The sequence below is a fragment of the Liolophura sinensis genome, chromosome 1, assembly GCF_032854445.1.
Source record: "Liolophura sinensis isolate JHLJ2023 chromosome 1, CUHK_Ljap_v2, whole genome shotgun sequence".
Lineage (NCBI taxonomy): Eukaryota > Metazoa > Mollusca > Polyplacophora > Chitonida > Chitonidae > Liolophura > Liolophura sinensis.
Window position 1 is genome coordinate 16,591,250 of NC_088295.1, and position 19,632 is coordinate 16,610,881.

Genomic DNA, 19,632 nt, shown 5'->3' on the forward strand with positions numbered 1-19,632 from the left:
GGTCGCACATGTACGCGTGGTCGTCGAAACTCACTCTGTCTGTCCCTTCCCATCCCTTCTCTGTCTGTCTGAATTCTGGGTAATTCGATAAAAGCTAAATTCCTGAGGTCGGGGATGTTGCATGGCCTTGGTAAGAGTTCTCATTCCTGATGTCATTGATGTTGCGTTTTCTTGGTAAGACTTCCCATTAATGAGATCGGGGATGTTCTTGATCTTTGTAAGAGTTCTTATTCCCATGGGTCCGGGATGTTGCGTGATCTTGACAGTTGCACTTATTAATGAGGTCCGGGATTTTGCGTGGCCTTGGCAAGAGTTCTTATTCTTGATGCCCAGGATGTTACATAGTTTTGGCAACAGTGTTTATTCCTGAGGTCGGGGATGTTGCGTGGTTTTGGTAACATTACCTATTCCTGACAGGAATGCCAGTCGTTCGCTCTCATGTGTTTATTACCTCGAAGCACTTTCAAGCCATGTCCTTGGTGTCAGATGAATGACTATATACTATTTAGGATACAAGCCTATTGATATTATTCCAAAGCGTGCGACAAAGATTTATTTATTTATTTATTTATTGATACTTTATGCCATGCTCAAGAATATTTCACTTGTACAGGGGAAAGTCACGACCATCCGCAGGTTGCTGAAAGAGCTTCCCACGTACGGCGGGAGAGGAAGCCAGCATGAGCTGGACTTGAACTCACAGCGGAGGCATTGGTGGAAGGCTCCAGGGTAATTGTGCCGCGCTGGCGTGCTATCCAACTGGGCCAGGGAAGCCCCGCGTGAGGAAGACAACCACATTCTAAGCAGATCGCTCTTTAAAGTGATCAAAAGCACCACAGCGAAATAACTGGATCTGATAACATATGGTGAAATACAACATGACCATGTCAAATTTTACCTTGGACTGGGTTGTAATTGCTCAAATTGTTAATAACACTGCTGAAGTCGTACCAATGCAGAAAGTCACTCAGTCATTCTGAATAGACAGGATGTTTCGAGACTATGATGGTTTATATAGTTAATCTTAACATGCCATTTTCGAATTAAATTAACAGTTGTGTTCTATGTAATTTACCTCTGCCTAACTAAAACACAAAAGCTGGCCTCCGTGGTATAGTAGTTAGCCTGCTAGCACAGGACAATGACTTCGGCCTCTCACCAATGAGATCGCTGTGAATTCAAATCTAGTTCTAGTGGAAGGAATACTGCGTAAAAAATGTTCAGTAAATTATATAAATATATACCGCTATGACCAGCGAGCTAGACCAGTTATTTGAAGTGTTACCCTGTGTGTGAATGATACAAAATGTCGAAAATACACGGATCATATCGGTTACAAAAAGTGCATGTATAAATATGAGCAATAGAAATATCATTTCCAGATAGTACTCTGCAGAATACCCCATGCGATGCCACAGACGTATAACGACATACACTAAAAGAAAGATTTTTTTTACAAATTTCTTGAAATAAACCAGTGTTTTGAAAATGAACATATTCATTTAAAAGTTTAAGATTATGATGAAACATTGCACAAAATTATCACATTTGAATATTTTCTTTTTTTGGTAGCTTGACTTATGCTTACAAATGTTTAACCAGCTGTTTGATTGATTTATTTTTGATTGACTGCTTCTATCCGTCGAATGTTTGTTTAACGTTTCGGGCGGAAGTACAAGTCTTTGGTCAGCATGGAAATCACACAGGGAATCTGCTTCTTGGCGTGAATTTCCGGAACGGAATGGGACACCGATTGGAAGTCGTAAGCCACCTTCCTGCTCACCCTTGTCAGTAACCGTAACAAGTCCATCCTATCGCCCAGGCGACTGATGACGTCACAGAAGGACTGGCAAAACCAAGATCCCCGAACGTTGTTTCGCCAAGAATAGTAGCCTTAAATAGAAACGTAAATAGTTTATTATGAATAAACAACGCACAAAGCTCATCTAGGGATTCCCTGTCTCTCTAACATTTTCATTTCACCTTAATTCAAAAATTCACTTGCCAATAATATCTTGTCTGCAACTAATGTTAAATGGAGACTTAATTTCCGTCTACATGCTTTTACGCAAACAATATTCAGCTCTTCAACAACCTTCGCTCTCTTAACACGAATGTCCATATCTTGGTCATACTGCGTACAGAACACAAAGCAGAACTAGGTCAGGACCAACCTGGTACAGAAGAACTGACGACGAGAAAATCAGGTACGACCGCTATTCCTTCTCCGATGGGTGCGTCAGTTTCCAAAGCACTGTCCACGCTGTCCCTATCATCCACAAAATCCACGCCGTCGTCCAACTGTTTGCCTTGGCATGCCTGAATAATTAAGAAGACCTTTCATTTGAAATACATAATGCCAATGTGCTTTCCTGCCACGTGGATCCAAATTCAAAGCAGATTCCTACAAACTCATTCTCACAGCAGCATTTTAGCTTAAGAAGTATTTCACTAAAAAGGCAAATGTTGCTAAATTTAAAGCAAATTTGTATAAAATCGAAATGTATATGCCCCTTTGGAGGTTGGACATTAGAGGAGGTTTGCGTGGCTCGACGCCACATGTGAGACAGTCAAGTCTTTAACAGCGGCATGCTATAGTACAGGTCATTCTAAATCTCATCTAAGCCAATGATCAGGTGAACATGATCAAATTTCCTCTACATACAGACCGAACTCGATGGTAAACAACATAAGCAGAAAAAGGTGAAATAAAAATGGTGAATAAAAACAAAAGAGTTGAAAAATAGCCCTTAGGGACAAACAGCATTTTGTAAAAGCATAAAAAGTAAAGCTGATATTCTTCCATTAATTCCTTTGCTGAACTGATGTCAACTTTGGACGTATTTCTAGCTGTTTATCCTACATCTATACCCTGCAGGTGGGCAGATGATTCTGACACTCAGACCTGCTTTATTAACTCCACCACCTAGATACATGCATGAAGCACTTTCAAGCCACAGTGTAATTACCTGTATGAAGAACAGTTTGGGTTTCCCGCGCAAACCAGGACAGTTCTTTTCCGTAAAGGGTTCAAAGATACTGGACAATGGAATGATTTCATCTGTGGCGTAAACATAACCGGATTCTCCATGAGAGAGGACAACGCAGGCGAAACAATCCGAGTTGTGGTGATCGTACTGAACAGCTGCAGGAGAAATAAGCATCGTGTAAAAACACACGAACCAGTAAGAAATTACCAACAAAGTTCTTTTCTGCGATGCTTTCCGAAGAATGATTCATGTCATCCGATAATTATACTCTATTCGGAAATGGACTAGAGTATCTGCACAACATATTTAAATATCTCAGATAACCTCAACATTAATTTGTATTGACTTCGCCATCAAGCAAATCTTTGGTTGTATTTCAAGGTCAACAGAGGATGTCGTGGCTGAAATTATGATTAGCGATTTGCTGAAGCAGCCTGAGAAGGCATGTCAGGAAAGTGTTCGGTTATTGCTACCCTTGAATGATAAAGAGACCGCGTACAAACCTTCAGCGAGGATTTCCCGGAAGCCTTCTTCCGTCTCGTTCTGGTAAAGTCTGACCTCAAACCCGAGGTTAGTAAGAACTTGCCTCATCTTGACAGCGTCCACATCAGTACCTCGCCTCTCCCCCCAGTCCGGGTGTTGGAAATGGCGATTGTTGATGATAACTGCCAAACCTCGTGACGCATGGTCCATGCAGTATTCATGAACTGGTTCCATCCTGTTGGGAGGCCTGGAAGACGGAAGTAGATTTTATAAGTTTTCCATGTGAATTATTTTCACGAACGTTCAAAATGAACTCTTAACTGAGGCAGAATTTTCAATGGCATGTATTTTAGGTTATGTGTTGACACAATCCATCCGCTGCTTTGATTTAACTCGTACACTGGAACTGTTTGTGCTTGTTTGCTATTTTTGATATTATTTATACATGTAAATATATATTTCTGAACTGATAAGAAATTATCAATATATATGCTTACGTATCGATCATTAGATTTTTAGTCAAACAATAATATATTTAATCGATATCTACAGATAATGGCAATGTATGTAGTATTAAATAATTGTCAATCTATAAAACATAAGATATATATTGAAAAGAATATAAAAATGGCATTTAAAGAATGATTTGTACATCAATGACGAAGTGTCAGTGATTTGACTCTACCTATTTGCATGGCCGCCGTCGTATAAGTGAAATATTCTTGAACACATTAAACCCCAATGAAATTAATATACAAAACATATATACATACTGAACTATGAGAAATCAAACTGGAGAAAGTCGATGAGTTTAAAAACCAGCCTCTAGAAAGATTCATGCGGCGAACATCATATACTACCCTAACGATCAACATACCTGAGTGTTATGGATGACATTTCTCCTGTAATCTTATGACACAAACACAAGTTTCAGTCGAATGCTCACCATTTTATACTAGCGGACGTATTTGTATTGGTTGCACGTGCTCATTCCATAATACACGTGTGAACTTACTTCGTTGGAGGGTTATTTCTGTTCAGTGATAATGTAAAAACTGTCATGTCACACCTGAATGGCAAATTTACTCAACAAAACAGATTCTTGTCACTACACCTCACCTGACTCAACTGCTAGTTTGTAACTATACTGCATAAACTTGAGGGCACTTACCGTAATGTCATATGAGTGAACGATTTGAAAAACCAGGATGTGGAGGAAACCGTGACCACTCTCACGTGTTACACACAGGTTTTAATACGGTACATGTATATTGTACATACCAGTTGAAGATATCCTCGGCTATGTCACACGATACCAAACATACATCGACTTTTCGATAAACTTTGAAGTTAGTTTAACCTATATAGGTGCTCTATAACGTTGTACGAACACAGGTGGACACTCGTCCTCATTACCTGCAGCCAGTATACATGTGGGCTATTTAAGTGAACCATCTACTCTATCTGCGTGACGAAATAGGTAAAGCCGCAGTTTTGGACGGAATTCAAAGGTATTGAGCGGAATTATATAAACTAGCACGTTTGGTCAATAGAGATTATGCTAGTATTAACCATGAGAGTTATACAGAGAAAGGTGCGAAGGTCATCCGGTATTCAGCTCCGAATTCTGGAAACCCGCCCAGAGTACATCGGGTTGTCAAACTGTAAGCACATTGCTAATATAGATTGCTGAGGTAAGGAACAGTGCAAAAGTCTAGCGTTATCCAGCTCAGTGAAACCATGTTGTTGACGACAAGCATTAAAAACTCGGCTTACATGTAAAACTGCAGACGTAACATAGATTTCTGATACAAAATAACAGCGATAAGATAAAGGATATTTCTTTGATATCTGAAATACGCTTAACCAGAGGCGTCTAAGCAGTAAAATAGATACTGTTTATGTGTGTTAAGTAAACCCCACTTTCTGACTGAAAACTGATCATGGAATTTGTATAATGCTGGACAGTTTCACAGGCGTACCGAATGCCGACACAGAGCGTTGAGATGTACAATCGTTCGCTGGAACGTCGGTATTGCTGTTATCATTACAGTTCATATCACCACACAAATATACAAATGTGAGCGTATGTATAACTGACGTCAGCTCTGTCATATAATGATCCACCCAGATTATTCTGTGATAATCCAGATCAGCATGATGATTTGGAAAGATCAGTTTGTAATAAGCATGTTGTCAATCTGCACAATCAATCCCGGCGGTTTTCATTAATACATAATAAATATGTAATCATATCGCCAAAAATATCCTAAATTCATGTTTTGAACACATCTTCGATACAGACAGTATTTATTTATTTATTTAATTAATTGAGGGCCTCCGTGGCTCAGTTGGTTAGCGCGCTAGAGCAGCTTAATGACCCAGGGGCTTCATCTCCGGCCGTAAGTGGGAAGGTCTCGTAGCAATCTGTAGAGGGTCGTGAGTTTCCTCCGAGCTCTACCCGGTTTCATCCCACCGTAATGCTGGCCGCTGTCGTTTAAGTGAAATATTCTTGAGTATTGCGTAAAGCACCAAATAAATATTTATTTATTTATTTATTTATTTATGTGATTTGTCTTTTACGCCGCTATTATAAAACTGGTACAATACGTGCACGTGTATCTTATATACTGAAAGATAAATTAACCAAGGCATATTAGAGAGTTTTGTTTCAGTTTTAACGTCAATTTACAAATTCATCAAACTGTATGAAGCACACGCATTTCACATTTGTTCTAATTCCAGGCACAGTAAAAATATAGGCAATCAGATTTGCCCACACTCTGTTTTCTTTACATTCAGGAAAACGAAAGTGAAATTCAAGTGGGATATTACCCTTGTTCCGGCTTATGAGGAAATACATTGATTTCTGTTTACCGAATAACCTCAACCTTAAATGATCTACAACTTTCTGAATCCTTCTTTAAGAAATAGTCTTACGTAGAATTTCCGTACACCGCCCCCATACATGTACCTCATGCTTGAAGAAATTTGAAAAGGTTTTAGTATCCGTCTGAAAAGTTTGGTACTAAGATATAGGAGTGAGAACACGTGTTGTACAAAACACCATGCACGTGCATGTGAGTGAGCCATCATATTATGAAACAGCCAACTAGATTCAGTAGACCTGCGCTTCATTTACTATTATCCGTCTTGAAGTCGAGAGACCTGGGATCAAACCCATGTCGAGTCATACCAAAGACTTTTAAAATGGTACTTGTTAATGCAAGGAAACAGGATTGGTTGTCCCGGTGTCAATATAATGTGACTGGATGGAGTGTCATGCCTGGTGTCTTCAGCATGATACTTCAGTGGCGGCAGCGCTTTGATGACATGGCCCTGCTACAAGACGACACACTATATGTATGCATACCCAATGACTCCTCATCGTCATATAAATGCAAAATGGCTGAGTACAACGTAAAACCCCAAGAATACATGTCCATACATATGTGCATAAATCCATTTATTAATACCAGAGAAGAACATTTTGGAGCACGCTGACACATTCGCATAAAGCATTGCTCTTGTTGCAGCCTTTAGTCCCTGACTATAATGAGGTGACATGTTCGAATCCGGGTCTCGTTGGTTTGTCTGAGGGTAATTCAGGAGATTTGTCAGGTACCTGACAAGTGTGGTGGTTTACTAAGCCTGATGGCAGTCGTATTTATAACTGAGGAATTCTTGAGTAGGTATGCCAATCAAACAAGCGCAGATTTTAAGTAGCTCTCACGTCCAGTTTGGTGAACGATGTTGACCTACCGACCGACAGAATTACTTATTACAGAGGCGCTAATACATATGTAAATAGCTTAATATTATCTCAACTGAGACCGCATCTCTGAAAGTCAGACTGAAAATTCTGCTACCACAATTCCTAGCTGGATCCCAGATATATGATCCTTGAACAACCATAACCCCTTAACCTTTGAAATCATATGTTTGTAACAAGTATTCATGTACCACATATAATCCAGTTGAAACGTTATCAACCCATATCAATTAATAATACAAATTTTAATGTGTATAAATGTAACATAACCTTCTACATGTTAAATTCAAACAAAACACACTCCAGTTTCTCCAGCGATTTCTAGACTTCCAATAACGATTAATCCCCTAAAGCTCTATGCATAATATCCGCCATTTCTAGACTTCCAATAACGGTTACTCCCCTAAAGGTCTATGCATAATAGCCGCCATTTCTAGATTTCCAATAACGGTTACTACCCTAAAGGTCTATGCGCAATAGCCGCCATTTCTATACTTCCAATAACGGTTACTCCCTTAAAGGTCTATGCATAATAGCCGCCAATTCTAGACTTCCAATAACAGTTACTCCCCTAAAGGTCTATGCATAATAGCCGCCAATTCTAGACTTCCAATAATGGTTACTCCCCTAAAGGTCTATACATAATAGCCGCCATTTCTAGACTTACAGTAACAGTTACTCCCCTAAAGGTCTATGCACAATAGCCGCCATATCTAGACTTCCAATAATGGCTACTCCCCTAAAGGTCTATGCATAATAGCCGCCATTTCCAGGCTTCCAGTAACGGTTACTCCCCTAAAACTCTATGCATAATAGCCGCTATTTCTAGACTTCCAATAACGGTTACTCCCCTAAAGCTGCCATTTCTATACTTCCAATAACGGTTACTCCCCTAAAACTCTATGCATAATAGCCGCCAATTCTAGACTTCCAGTAACGGTTACTCCCCTAAGCGTAATAGCCGCCATTTCTAGACTTCCAGTAACGGTTACTCCCCTAAAGGTCTATGCGTAATAGCCGCCATTTCTAGACTTCCAATAACGGTTACTCTCCTAAAGGTCTATGCATAATAGCCGCCATTTCTAGACTTCCAGTAATGGTTACTCTCCTAAAGGTCTATGCATGATAGCTGCCATTTCTAGACTTACAGTAACAGTTACTCCCCTAAAGGTCTATGCATAATAGCCGCCATTTCTAGGCTTCCAGTAACGGTTACTCCCTTAAAGGCCTATGCATAATAGCCGCCATTTCTAGACTTCCAGTAACGGTTACTCCCTTAAAGGTCTATGCACAATAGCTACCATTTCTAGACTTCCAATAATGGTTACTCCCCTAAAGGTCTATGCATAATAGCCGCCATTTCTAGACTTCCAATAACGGTTACTCCCCTAAAAGCCTATGCATAATAGCCGCCATTTCTAGACTTCCAGTAACGGTTACTCCCCTAAACGTCTATGCATAATAGCCGCCATTTCTAGACTACCAGTAATGGTTACTCCCCTAAAACTCTATGCATAATAGCCGCCATTTCTAGACTTCCAGTAATGGTTACTCTCCTAAAGCTCTATGCATAATAGCCGCCATATCTAGACTTCCAATAACGGTTACACCCCTAAAGGTCTATGCATAACAGCCGCCATTTCTAGACTTCCAGTAACGGTTACTCCCCTAAAGATCTATGCATAATAGCCACCTATTCTAGACTTCCAATAACGGTTACTCCCCTAAAGGTCTATGCATAATAGCCGCCATTTCTAGACTTACAGTAACAGTTACTCCCCTAAAGTTCTATGCATAATAGCCGCCATATCTAGACTTCCAATAACGGTTACTTCCCTAAAGGTCTATGCATAATAGCCGCGATATCTAGACTTCCAGTAACGGTTACTCCCCTAAAGGTCTATGCACAATAGCCGCCATTTCTAGACTTCCAATAACGTTTACTCCCCTAAAGGTCTGTGCATAATAGCCGCCATTTCTAGACTTCCAATAACGGTTACTCCCCTAAAGGTCTGTGCATAATAGCCGCCATTTCCAGACTTCCAGTAACGGTTACTCCCCTAAAGGTCTATACACAATAGCCGCCATTTCTAGACTACCAGTAACGGTTACTCCCCTAAAGGTCTATGCATAATAGCCGCCATTTCTAGACTACCAGTAACGGTTACTCCCCTAAAGGTCTATGCACAATAGCTACCATTTCTAGACTTCCAGTAACGGTCACTATCCTAAAGGTCTATGCACAATAGCCGCCATTTCTAGACTTCCAATAACAGTTACTCCCCTAAAAGCCTATGCATAATAGCCGCCATTTCTAGACTTCCAATAACGGTTACTCCCCTAAAGGCCTGTGCATAATAGCCAAAGGCCGGTGAGGAAATGGAATCACACATGCTACATCCACATAACTTCACACAATTCTAGAGTCAATACCTATACGTATAGCCTGTATATACTGACTCTATACAGTTCTGCTACATGCTATGTCGGACTAAATAAAGCCAAGGGAATATCAAACAGCATAGACAAAAATGAGAAAAACATATCATGACACTTTTAATTATGAAGAAACCAGAGTTTTTGTTCAGTCATACGCTGTATTACGGCATTGCACCTCATACAGGTGATCTTCAACAACAGTGTGCAGTCGAGTGAGTTGTCCAGTGCCAAATGCAGGCATACATTCTACAGATGACAAAGTCAGCGGTTAGATTCGAAATGGCGGTATAGTCAAACTGGTTATTTATAATTAAGCCATTAGGCCTCATTATGATTTTCCGACAGGTGATAGATTAATATTGCACTTCTGCGATGACTGTCAGTTTTCTCACGAGAAAGTGGAGTTGAACTTGAACTCATAGCGACATTAGTGAGAGGCTACTGGGTTTCCAAAGCACAGCCACATTGAACCCAATCTTTACCAACAAAGGTAAAAGGCTGGCACCCCATTCCAAAACAAAACAAAAAAATATTATAATTGTTACAGACCGAGTTTTACTCCACTTATTATTACATATTTTTCAGCGATATCAACACCATGTAGATGGCAGACTTTATGCGGACATGGAGTCTGTGAAAATACCAGTAATACAGACAATCCTGGTATCGAGAAGACTATAGGAACATCTTTGAGCAGTAACTATAGCAACATGCTAAATGACGTGTGTTCCAAAGAATACATCTATCACATAACACTCCTGTGCTTTCAATTTTTAATTTTTTCCCATCACAGCTGGCACACATTTGCTTTACCACACAAGATGGAGCTTAATACAAAAGGGTTAATGAGACCAAGAACTTTCTAGGACATTAAGGCACATATTACAACCAGTCACTTGGGATATTGCCTGAATTTTACTTTGCTTCTTTAATGTACACCATTGATATCTTTACTACTGTTCCGTCAGGCTAATGAGACAATTGTGACAAAAGCGTTAATATTTGCCGACGTAAATGTTATGTTTGTCACCCAACAAGTTTGAACACCTGAATAATTTTATATTATTAGACTGTATATGAACAGACAGCTATATATATACACCAGATACAGATTATAGTCACTATATATACAGTCCAGACATATTTTGTCTGACTGATTTGAACTGAAAATTCATTAATACAGAAATAACAAAGATCATAGGCAGGATTTCTAACCACAATATAAACAGCTTTTCAAAATGGCTTGCATATAAACAGGTGAATTTTCATTCACAATTCAAACAAGGTAAGGAAATATTCACAAACAATCCACAAATTGAACTTGAGAGAACAAAGCATTTTGAAGTCCTGTCATTAGAAGTTTCTTACATACATTGTCCAAAGCTTATTAAACATGGGTTTGTAAAGAATAACTCAAATTTAATACTTAGATAATAGTATAAATCTTTTAATCATTACACCTAGACTGTTTTTCAGCTGTATTATCACCTTTAAGTCAATTTATCTCTCCAAAACTTGGATGTATTATTTTTACACAGAAATATTAACTGATTTAGCCAAGAAAGACAACTCAACCACTCTTGATCACCAAGACATATACAAGCTTGCATATTCTACATCAACCAGCAAAATGCAAAATCAAAAAAAATAAAATGACATACAGTATAAACTGTTCGATTATCAAACCATTACAGACAAACATGAATTATCTCTTCCACGAAAATATTACACTTTTTTTTCTTCGGTCGATGTTACATTTTACAATTTCCTGGTCCACTGCTAACCACTCCATTTATATGGTTTAACGCTAAGAAACAACACACACAAGCGTTTGCTTGTGTCACATGGCATGCTGATTCTATGTACTAAAGCAGAACACAAATGAAGGTTTTCGAGAAATATTACATGGGTGGGTGTATAAGTGTTGCCATGGTTAGCAATCTATTAAATCAGTTACAAGTGACGATGATTAACAAATTTACAATGCAATACAGATATCGTGGTGTTTTGTACCATACTGAAAAATGCATTTTCTAAAATAAGTTATGGGACTATTAATCAGACAGAACGCATCACAGGCCAAACTTCATTTGTAAATGTACACCAGCTGCTTTCAAAAATACATCATACATGGTTTCCTTAGATATCCTCCTATCATTCAGCACAAACTCAAAACCAATTTTAAATAACCATGTTAATGGCCTGAAAACAAAATGTTCATACAAAATGTTATTTTATATGCATTTTAGAAATTTATAAAACAGAATGCTCTGTGGAAACAGAGTATGTACATCTTCCTAAAATTATGAAATTTTATTATGGTACAGTATCAGCTGTGATGCCTATATAAGAAAGTACAATACAAAACTGAAAATATTACCATACTAGCCATGTTAAATGCTGAAAAATTGCAGTCATCAAATAAAATTGTGCCTAAAATGAAATCGTTGTGGAAATGCCAGATGTGTCATAAAAACACAGCTGGAGGATAAATAAAATTGAGCATAACTTGATTGCTAGTGAAATATGTGCCAATTTGTGACAGTAACAGCTACAAGCAGTTTTATCAGCAAAGCCTACGTCACACTGCCTTCTATCAAACTTTCTTACAGGCTACTTTTTGGTCTTAGGTACAGATCTTTCGTCAGCATTGATGTTATACAGGGAATCTGTTTCTTGTTGGTCATGTGTGCCTTAGCGGCGTTGGACTCAAACTCATAAGCCACCTTTCTGTTGACTCTGGTCATCACAGACAGCAGGTCCATGGTTTTGCCATGCTGTTTCAGCATCTGGATGAGGGCCTGGCAGAACCATGAGCCATTGGTTGAATTCCTCCAAGAGAAGAAACCTGAATATACATAAAACAATACAATGCTTTTAAAAAAAAATAGTAAAGACAATGAACCAAAAACGAAATCTTTCTAAATGCTACATTTACTTAATGACAATCAGGGCTTCTGTTCAACAGTATTAATTTTGATAGGAAGATCACCATCACTACTAGTTGTTGTGATTTGTGGTCAGACTACTTATTTATCTGTTTATTTGATTGGTGTTCCAAGCATTGTTGTGGGAGAGGGGTCAGACTACTGCTGACTGCTCATAAAATGGGCAGTCTATATCTAAAAACTATATTCCCTAATTCCCCTGATTTTTGGGACACCTGGCCTGCTCTTTTAAGCCAATATACATGGAATTGTAGCTGGAATATTAAGTTTCTTCTTTTCACACAGTTAGTCCATCTAATGAACAGCATATTCATATCTTTTTCCAACAAAACTGGGAGAGACATGTAATTCTTTGCTTCAGCACCACTAATATCTGTCCCAAAAATTAGAAGAATTAGGACCTCTGGCAGACTGAGGAAGGTATCTGACATTGGGTACATGTCAGTATGAACAGGTTGTATGTACACACCTGTCATTAAACACACCTGCTCAACACATATAAAACAAGTTATTTCCTTGGACTTGTTTTCAGAATATGTCATAACTTGTACCTGGCATAATTTCTGTCACAACATATAGTGATTTCATTATATTTCAGACAAGTTATACTATGGTAATATGCACCAGCTATGTTAAGTGGGTCGATGGGCTCCATTACCACCATAAAGGACATGTCATGAAACCAAAAACTGTGTAAAATTGGGTGAATAATTAAAAATAATCCTGATGTAAGAGTTAATATAACTTGGGCGAATCAGTAGTTAGAAGAGAAGCTCCAGTCATAAAAACTACCTGGCACCACCGAGTAGGCCATGAGAAAGTCTGCCTCTGACGGTATCCTGTGTACTGTAGCTGCGTCCACTTCATCCATCGTCTCTTCTCCTGCCCCGTCAGACTTCTCGACACCATGATCTAAACGCGTCCCTCTGCAGGCCTGCATTAGGTACAGACCAATAAAACAGAGTACAACAACATCAACATGAACTGCAGCATTTTGTCAGGCAAAGCTGTGATGAAACCATAAATACAAAAAATTTTGTTATACACATCTACTTAAGACCTTCAAATTTCAAGAGTGCTACCAAAAAACTTCGAAAATGAAGGCCTGCTACTTAAATGGTGTGCTTTGTAAGCATGCAACTTGACATTCTGGAGTGTATTCATACCATCATTTCTTCTCCAGGAGGATCAGACAAAGAATTGTATACAAAAGATATCCAATGTGGATTTCAATATTAATTATAAAATACATTTCTGGACTTGTCAAACTAACATATCAGAATGTCCCACTGACAAGTTGATCAGAAGCACTTTATATTATCGTAAAATATTTCAAACCCTATCTGGTCTAAATAAAAAGGAACATATCACCACTGAAATGAATGTGAATGAAAATTCGTGAAATGTTGACTGTAAATGTAACTTGCACGACTGTTAATTACAGTTGTTAGTACCTGAATGAAGAAGAGTTTAGGTTTGCCAATCAGACTTCTGCAGTTATGCCCCTTGAATGGCTCCACTATGTCTGTGATGGGAATTGTGCCATCCGTTGCATAGATAATCCCTTCTTCTCCGTGTGTCAAAATAGCACAGGCAAAGCAGTCAAACCGGGAATGATCAACGGCAGCAGCTAGTAAACAAACAAAGTGCTCTGTCAAACATAAGACATATTCAACAAAGATTTCCCAAACTAATCCGTCTGTATTAAACTAACAAGTAAATTGAACAAAATATGATGGTTTTCCAATAAAAGTTAAAATTTCAAACAAATTTCTTAAAAGGTCTATGAGAAAGATCATTTTTGAGTTGCATTTTCTAAAATTTCTTTATGCATGGTCACAATGTCACCTTTAAAGTTTGGGGTCTGAACCTTCAATATTTTTCCAGATTTGGCCCTACATGTAAGTAGACCTGAGGTTAAGTCAATCAAGTCTATTTCAGCTCTCAGTCTTTAATTGTACATTGACAAGTTTAAATCAAAACTCTTATCTGTCAGGAAGCAGACACAGGAAGCAGACACTGACTCGGATACATGTATGACTTTGACACTAGCCTTATGTGAATGACTGCACATTTATGTAGGCAATGCAAGGCATACAGGAATATAATGAACTTTTGTTTTCAAAGGAGATCATAAACATGTGTCATTTTACTGATCAAGACTAATGGTTGCAACTTTGGCTTTGCATGGTTAAAATTCTGCATAATTTGTGTTGGATAAATCACTAACTGTAGGTGCTGATTTCTGGAGCTTTACAAACACAATCAATTCACTAAGCTGTTCGTATATCACAACTACACTATAACATACACAGACAAATAATAACGCGCAGTATTCTAAAGAGGCCCAACATTTGGTATCTTATTTGTACAGATGAGTGATGAGCAGGTATATACCTCTTTTAAGTAATCTAGAAGGTCTTTTTTAGACATGTTGTGTTTTAGGTCCACTTTAAACTGTAGGTCTGTGAACACCTGGTACAGTCCAGCGGCATCAACATCTGTGCCATGCCTCTCTGGCATTCTTAGGTGAGACGCGAATTTACGGTTATTAATTATGAGGGCATAGCCTCTCTCTGGGTAGTCCATTCTGTAAGCATCTGCAGGTGAAAACCCAGACTCCCCCATTTCCATTGGCGAGCCAATAAACCTGTGAGTTATTGAATATTTTGAATAAATTAAACACAAGATGTAATATATATATATACAGGGTGTCCCAGAAGTCGTGAACCATCTTGATTTTCATTTTTTTCTGTGTTTCAGATTTAATACTGATTTAAACAATTTTCTCTCTCTTTCAGAGTTAATTATGGCTAATAAACTAACAGTACAAGAAAAGAGTTAAATTGGTTTTTATGTCTGGAAAAGATGGGGCAACACACCGCTCTGTAGCTCAAGCATTCAGCCTCAACCTGGATGGTGCATGACTTCTGGAACACCCTGCATAATTACAGTTGACAAAAATACACCAGAAAACATAACAGTAAAACTTAAAACATATTATCCAGGCATACCTTATCACCAATATCAAACACTTTAGCATGAACAAATAGCCTACTGCTGTGCAGCTAAGGTAAAATTCAGAATATTTCACGGGGTGTTATAGCCAAAATGGAAGAACCATATTTGTAAATATGAAAATGTGAGGTAGTGCTATACCTTCGTGTGGGGCCAGCATCAGGGCCGTCATCAGGTGCCCCATCGCCTTGTCTGCGGGCATCAATATCATCTCCTACAGGGGATGCGCACAGAAAACATCATCAAAAATAAAACGTCTTCTTAAAGCCAGCCATATTCAATTTGACACAGACTAAAACCCAAGGTGAAGCCATGAAAATGCATATAAGCTTTGACTTCAGGTAAGATGACATACTTGTTATGCTTTAAGAGAACTGATAATGTGTCCAGGTAGGACACCTGTTTTAAACACATGTCCACTACTAGTCCAAATATCCAAGTACATTGTACTGCAAATACTTCTCAAAGAACACTAAATTTCCTCAAAGTCATACTCACATAATGTAGTAAGGATACATTGAATGACAGATTATTTTTATGTCCATATCCTACTATTTATCATATCTGTACCCTTCAGAAAGTACATTTACAGTTATTTGCATTACCTTCTTCCATTCTCCAGGATAGAGGCGAAATATTGTTATTAAACAAAGTGACGACATGAAAGTCACATGCTGCAAATGTGCCAGCTCAGCAAAAGGGCTACAAGAACCTGATATGAGTGACTGGCTGACATATTCTGGCCATGCAGGTGTGAGGGGACATTCACTGGAGTGTGCGTTGTGTGTGTAAGAGATTAAGCTCATTAAGGGATTATAGCTGTCAGTCTCAGGTCACATAGTGTTGTAATGAACACCTGCTGGTAGAGAGGTTACCACAGGCACTCTCCCCAAAATACCGAATGTACATGCATACTTGGCCATGGGTTCATGATGCTCAGGGGAAATCACAGATCTTCCCTGCATCCAATCAATGTATGTCTAACTTGTCCAATGTATGTCCAACTAATCCAATGTATGTACAATCAAGAACAGAAACAAGTTGTAAAATCCAATGCTAAACTTCAATCCCTGTACCATGTATGAGGGATGTGGGTGAAATATCCATGTACAGGAAAATGTAATACCCCAGACAGATTGGCTTTGATCAAGCAACACGTGTGTTAAACTGTACATAAAAATGGAAAAGACCATTTCAGAAATGGGTCAGAACCTGTCCAAAATCTGTTCGCACTGTTTAAAGTGACTACTGCAACCATTTTGATCAAACACACAAGTTTAAAAGAATTTCAATCGCATTCTATTCAGATGAGTGCATCCATGCTGCACGCACACAAATGTCAGCATCTTTTTAAATGATCAAAATCTGATCCAAATTGTCAATGTACTCATTATGTAGAGCCAATGAATTTGTCTAATATTAACACAATTACTATTATTGTATCTAACTGACCTAGATAGAAAAACCAAAGCTAAACAAATTTAGTACATGCTTAAAACTCTCTCGATGTTCTAAGTCTATAGAGTCTACAAGCTATACACATTCAATATCCCATATAACCCATCTAAAACTCACAGAATTGTTAGCAAGACAAGCTTGAAATTGATCTGTAGACATGAAAAACATGTGTTTAATCCAGATTCCAGATTGAATAACTAAGTTTGGTGGCATGCATGTTTCAAGGGACTCAAATTAGAGGTGTGCACTAAGTAACTTAGATGATGCTTCGCTGCTAATGCTTGCAGCTGTGGTTCGGGCAGCTAGTCCAATTTCTGCAATTTTTAATCCATGGCACCAAGGTGTTATTTAAACTCCACATGCCATGTCTGTACAGCTATTTTGACAAAAAAGAAATGTAAATTATGTGCTTAAATTTTCTGAACAGAACAAGTCTGGAATGGATTTCAACTTGCACGCATAACTTATTATGCCAGGACACACGGGCTGTTGTTTAAGGGCCAATTTTAATGTAAAATTCTTCAATTTCTTACCCTAGTATGATTATCAGCAAATATCATGTGGTCCTATACAGTATGACTCTGTATTATACATTTTGATTTTAAAATCCAATCTTGCGGTCTTTTATTCAAGGGCGTAAATACCCACCTCTCGTCAGCAACAGCATGAGCCCTGGATATCAACCAAACCATCATAAACTTAGCACCGTACTGGAGTACAATCAAATAGCCAAGGCATCGATTCCAATCAATCTATTCTTCAGTCATGGCACAGCACTGCTGTTTCAAGACTAACATAAAAATTTGCGACTGTTTCAGAACTACTGCGCTTTGCCATGACGGAAGAAAAAGGTTGACTGGGATCCATGCCTGAGTTGGCTATTTGGTTTTACCCTATATCAAATTTATGATGGTTTGGGCAATATCCTGGACCCATGCCGGTGTTTTGAGAGGTAGCTTTCGACCAGAAATAAAAGACCCGAATATCAGACTCTGTGCCCATTCAGATCCAGAAAGCATAAATCGAGTCATATTTTAATTTATATGACTAAATTAGTAAACATTACGGTGCTATTGAAAAACAGGCCTTGACGTATAGTTTAACTGAACATTCCTTCCTTATTCATTCTAAAGAAATAATATATGGTGTGTTATTTTTTTCAAATTGTAGGTGTAGGCCTATACTACAAAGGAAATGACATGAAAATTACAAGTAAACCGAAATCACGAACACTTGACAGCAACAACAACATGTCTGTGTCGGAAATTATACACTTTCTTTTAGCTTTTACCTGGTTTCGAGTCATCCATCATTCCTTCTCGATGATCAGAAAGCTATATGTGTTATGAGCCACTGGGCTTCAGCGTTATTCGCAGAAATGATAACAATAGATCTTCCTAAGATGTTGTCATTTCCGCCGCTTCTGTTTTCAACATTTAAAATGGTCTACCTTCGATGTAAACTGCTCCAGACCCTAAAAGGTCGCCTGCAGTTTTCTCCCTTTGTTGAGTGGCACCTTCCACTTGAAATCGTCTTTTTGAATGAAGAAGTTTGGAGTGAAGTATCATTTATAAATAAATATTCAGCGACGAAAGAAAAAATACACAACAACAAAAATTCACATATGAACTAATATATTTTTGAGTCTTCTTACAAAAAAAAGATCGAGACACGTTGCTATCTTTTTGGATACCAATATGAATATTGTACCTGACTATAGCGTTCAGATGCGGGAGTAAATAGTGGTGTACTGAGCATCAGACTCAAATTACAAACTTGTAGAAATAAAAATAATAAAGGCATTCTATAGCATGCTTTTGTTAGTAAATCTTAATGATTAATGAGCAATAAAAAATGGACTGTTTTAAGAATTTAATTTACTTAATGGTACCTTTACTCTTGGTTTAATTAGGTACCGGTACCTATGTTGTGCATAACAGCAGGTATTTCCAAAAATTACAATGGACAAATATCACCAACAGCCCCGGCCCCTCCCACTTCTTACACAGTTCGGCTCAAACTACTGATAAATTTGTAACCGGGGAATTAGAGAATTTATACAGTTTAGCACCTAGTAACACTGGGTTAGAATTTTTTATCATTTGAATTTTGATATGTTAAAATTTTAAAACATAAAATATGTTAACAGTTAAGTGAAGTAGGTGAAAACGTTGTCTTTGGTGTGCCTATACTATATATTCATTATGGGACATTCCAAAGCTGTTCCAAAACACAAAATAATGTATGGAGTCTTGACATGGGGAGTAAAAACAATATCTCGTTTGGCCATGCAAGAAATTTACAAAAGATATGTGAGAAAGTGACCATTTCTACATACAGACTGTCTCTAAATATATTACAAAGCTCTGGTTATAATAAAATCTAGCCGAGTCAATGATAAATGAAAATTGTTCCTCTCCCACCAAAGTTTTTCAAATACCCTGACCGTAAATAAGGAATTCAGTGCCATTAGAAACCGAGATGAGGCTGATTGAAGGGAGATAATCCACTCAAAGGTTTCAAG

The 19,632-nt window shown here is 38.2% G+C and overlaps 1 protein-coding gene across 1 annotated transcript; it reads right to left on the reverse strand.

Moving 5' to 3' along the window:
• Positions 1-880: 880 nt before the first annotated feature.
• LOC135467414 (caspase-7-like) lies at positions 881-18,537 on the reverse strand. Its single transcript, XM_064745224.1, has 10 exons — positions 18,400-18,537; positions 15,792-15,864; positions 15,005-15,282; positions 14,087-14,262; positions 13,425-13,566; positions 12,295-12,532; positions 3,494-3,720; positions 2,970-3,145; positions 2,175-2,319; positions 881-1,893 (listed from the first exon to the last, which is right to left on the reverse strand). Exons 1-10 carry the CDS (start codon positions 18,419-18,421, stop codon positions 1,655-1,657), a joined length of 1,716 nt encoding a protein of 571 aa, XP_064601294.1. The 5' UTR covers positions 18,422-18,537; the 3' UTR covers positions 881-1,654.
• Between the last annotated feature and the right edge of the window lie 1,095 nt (positions 18,538-19,632).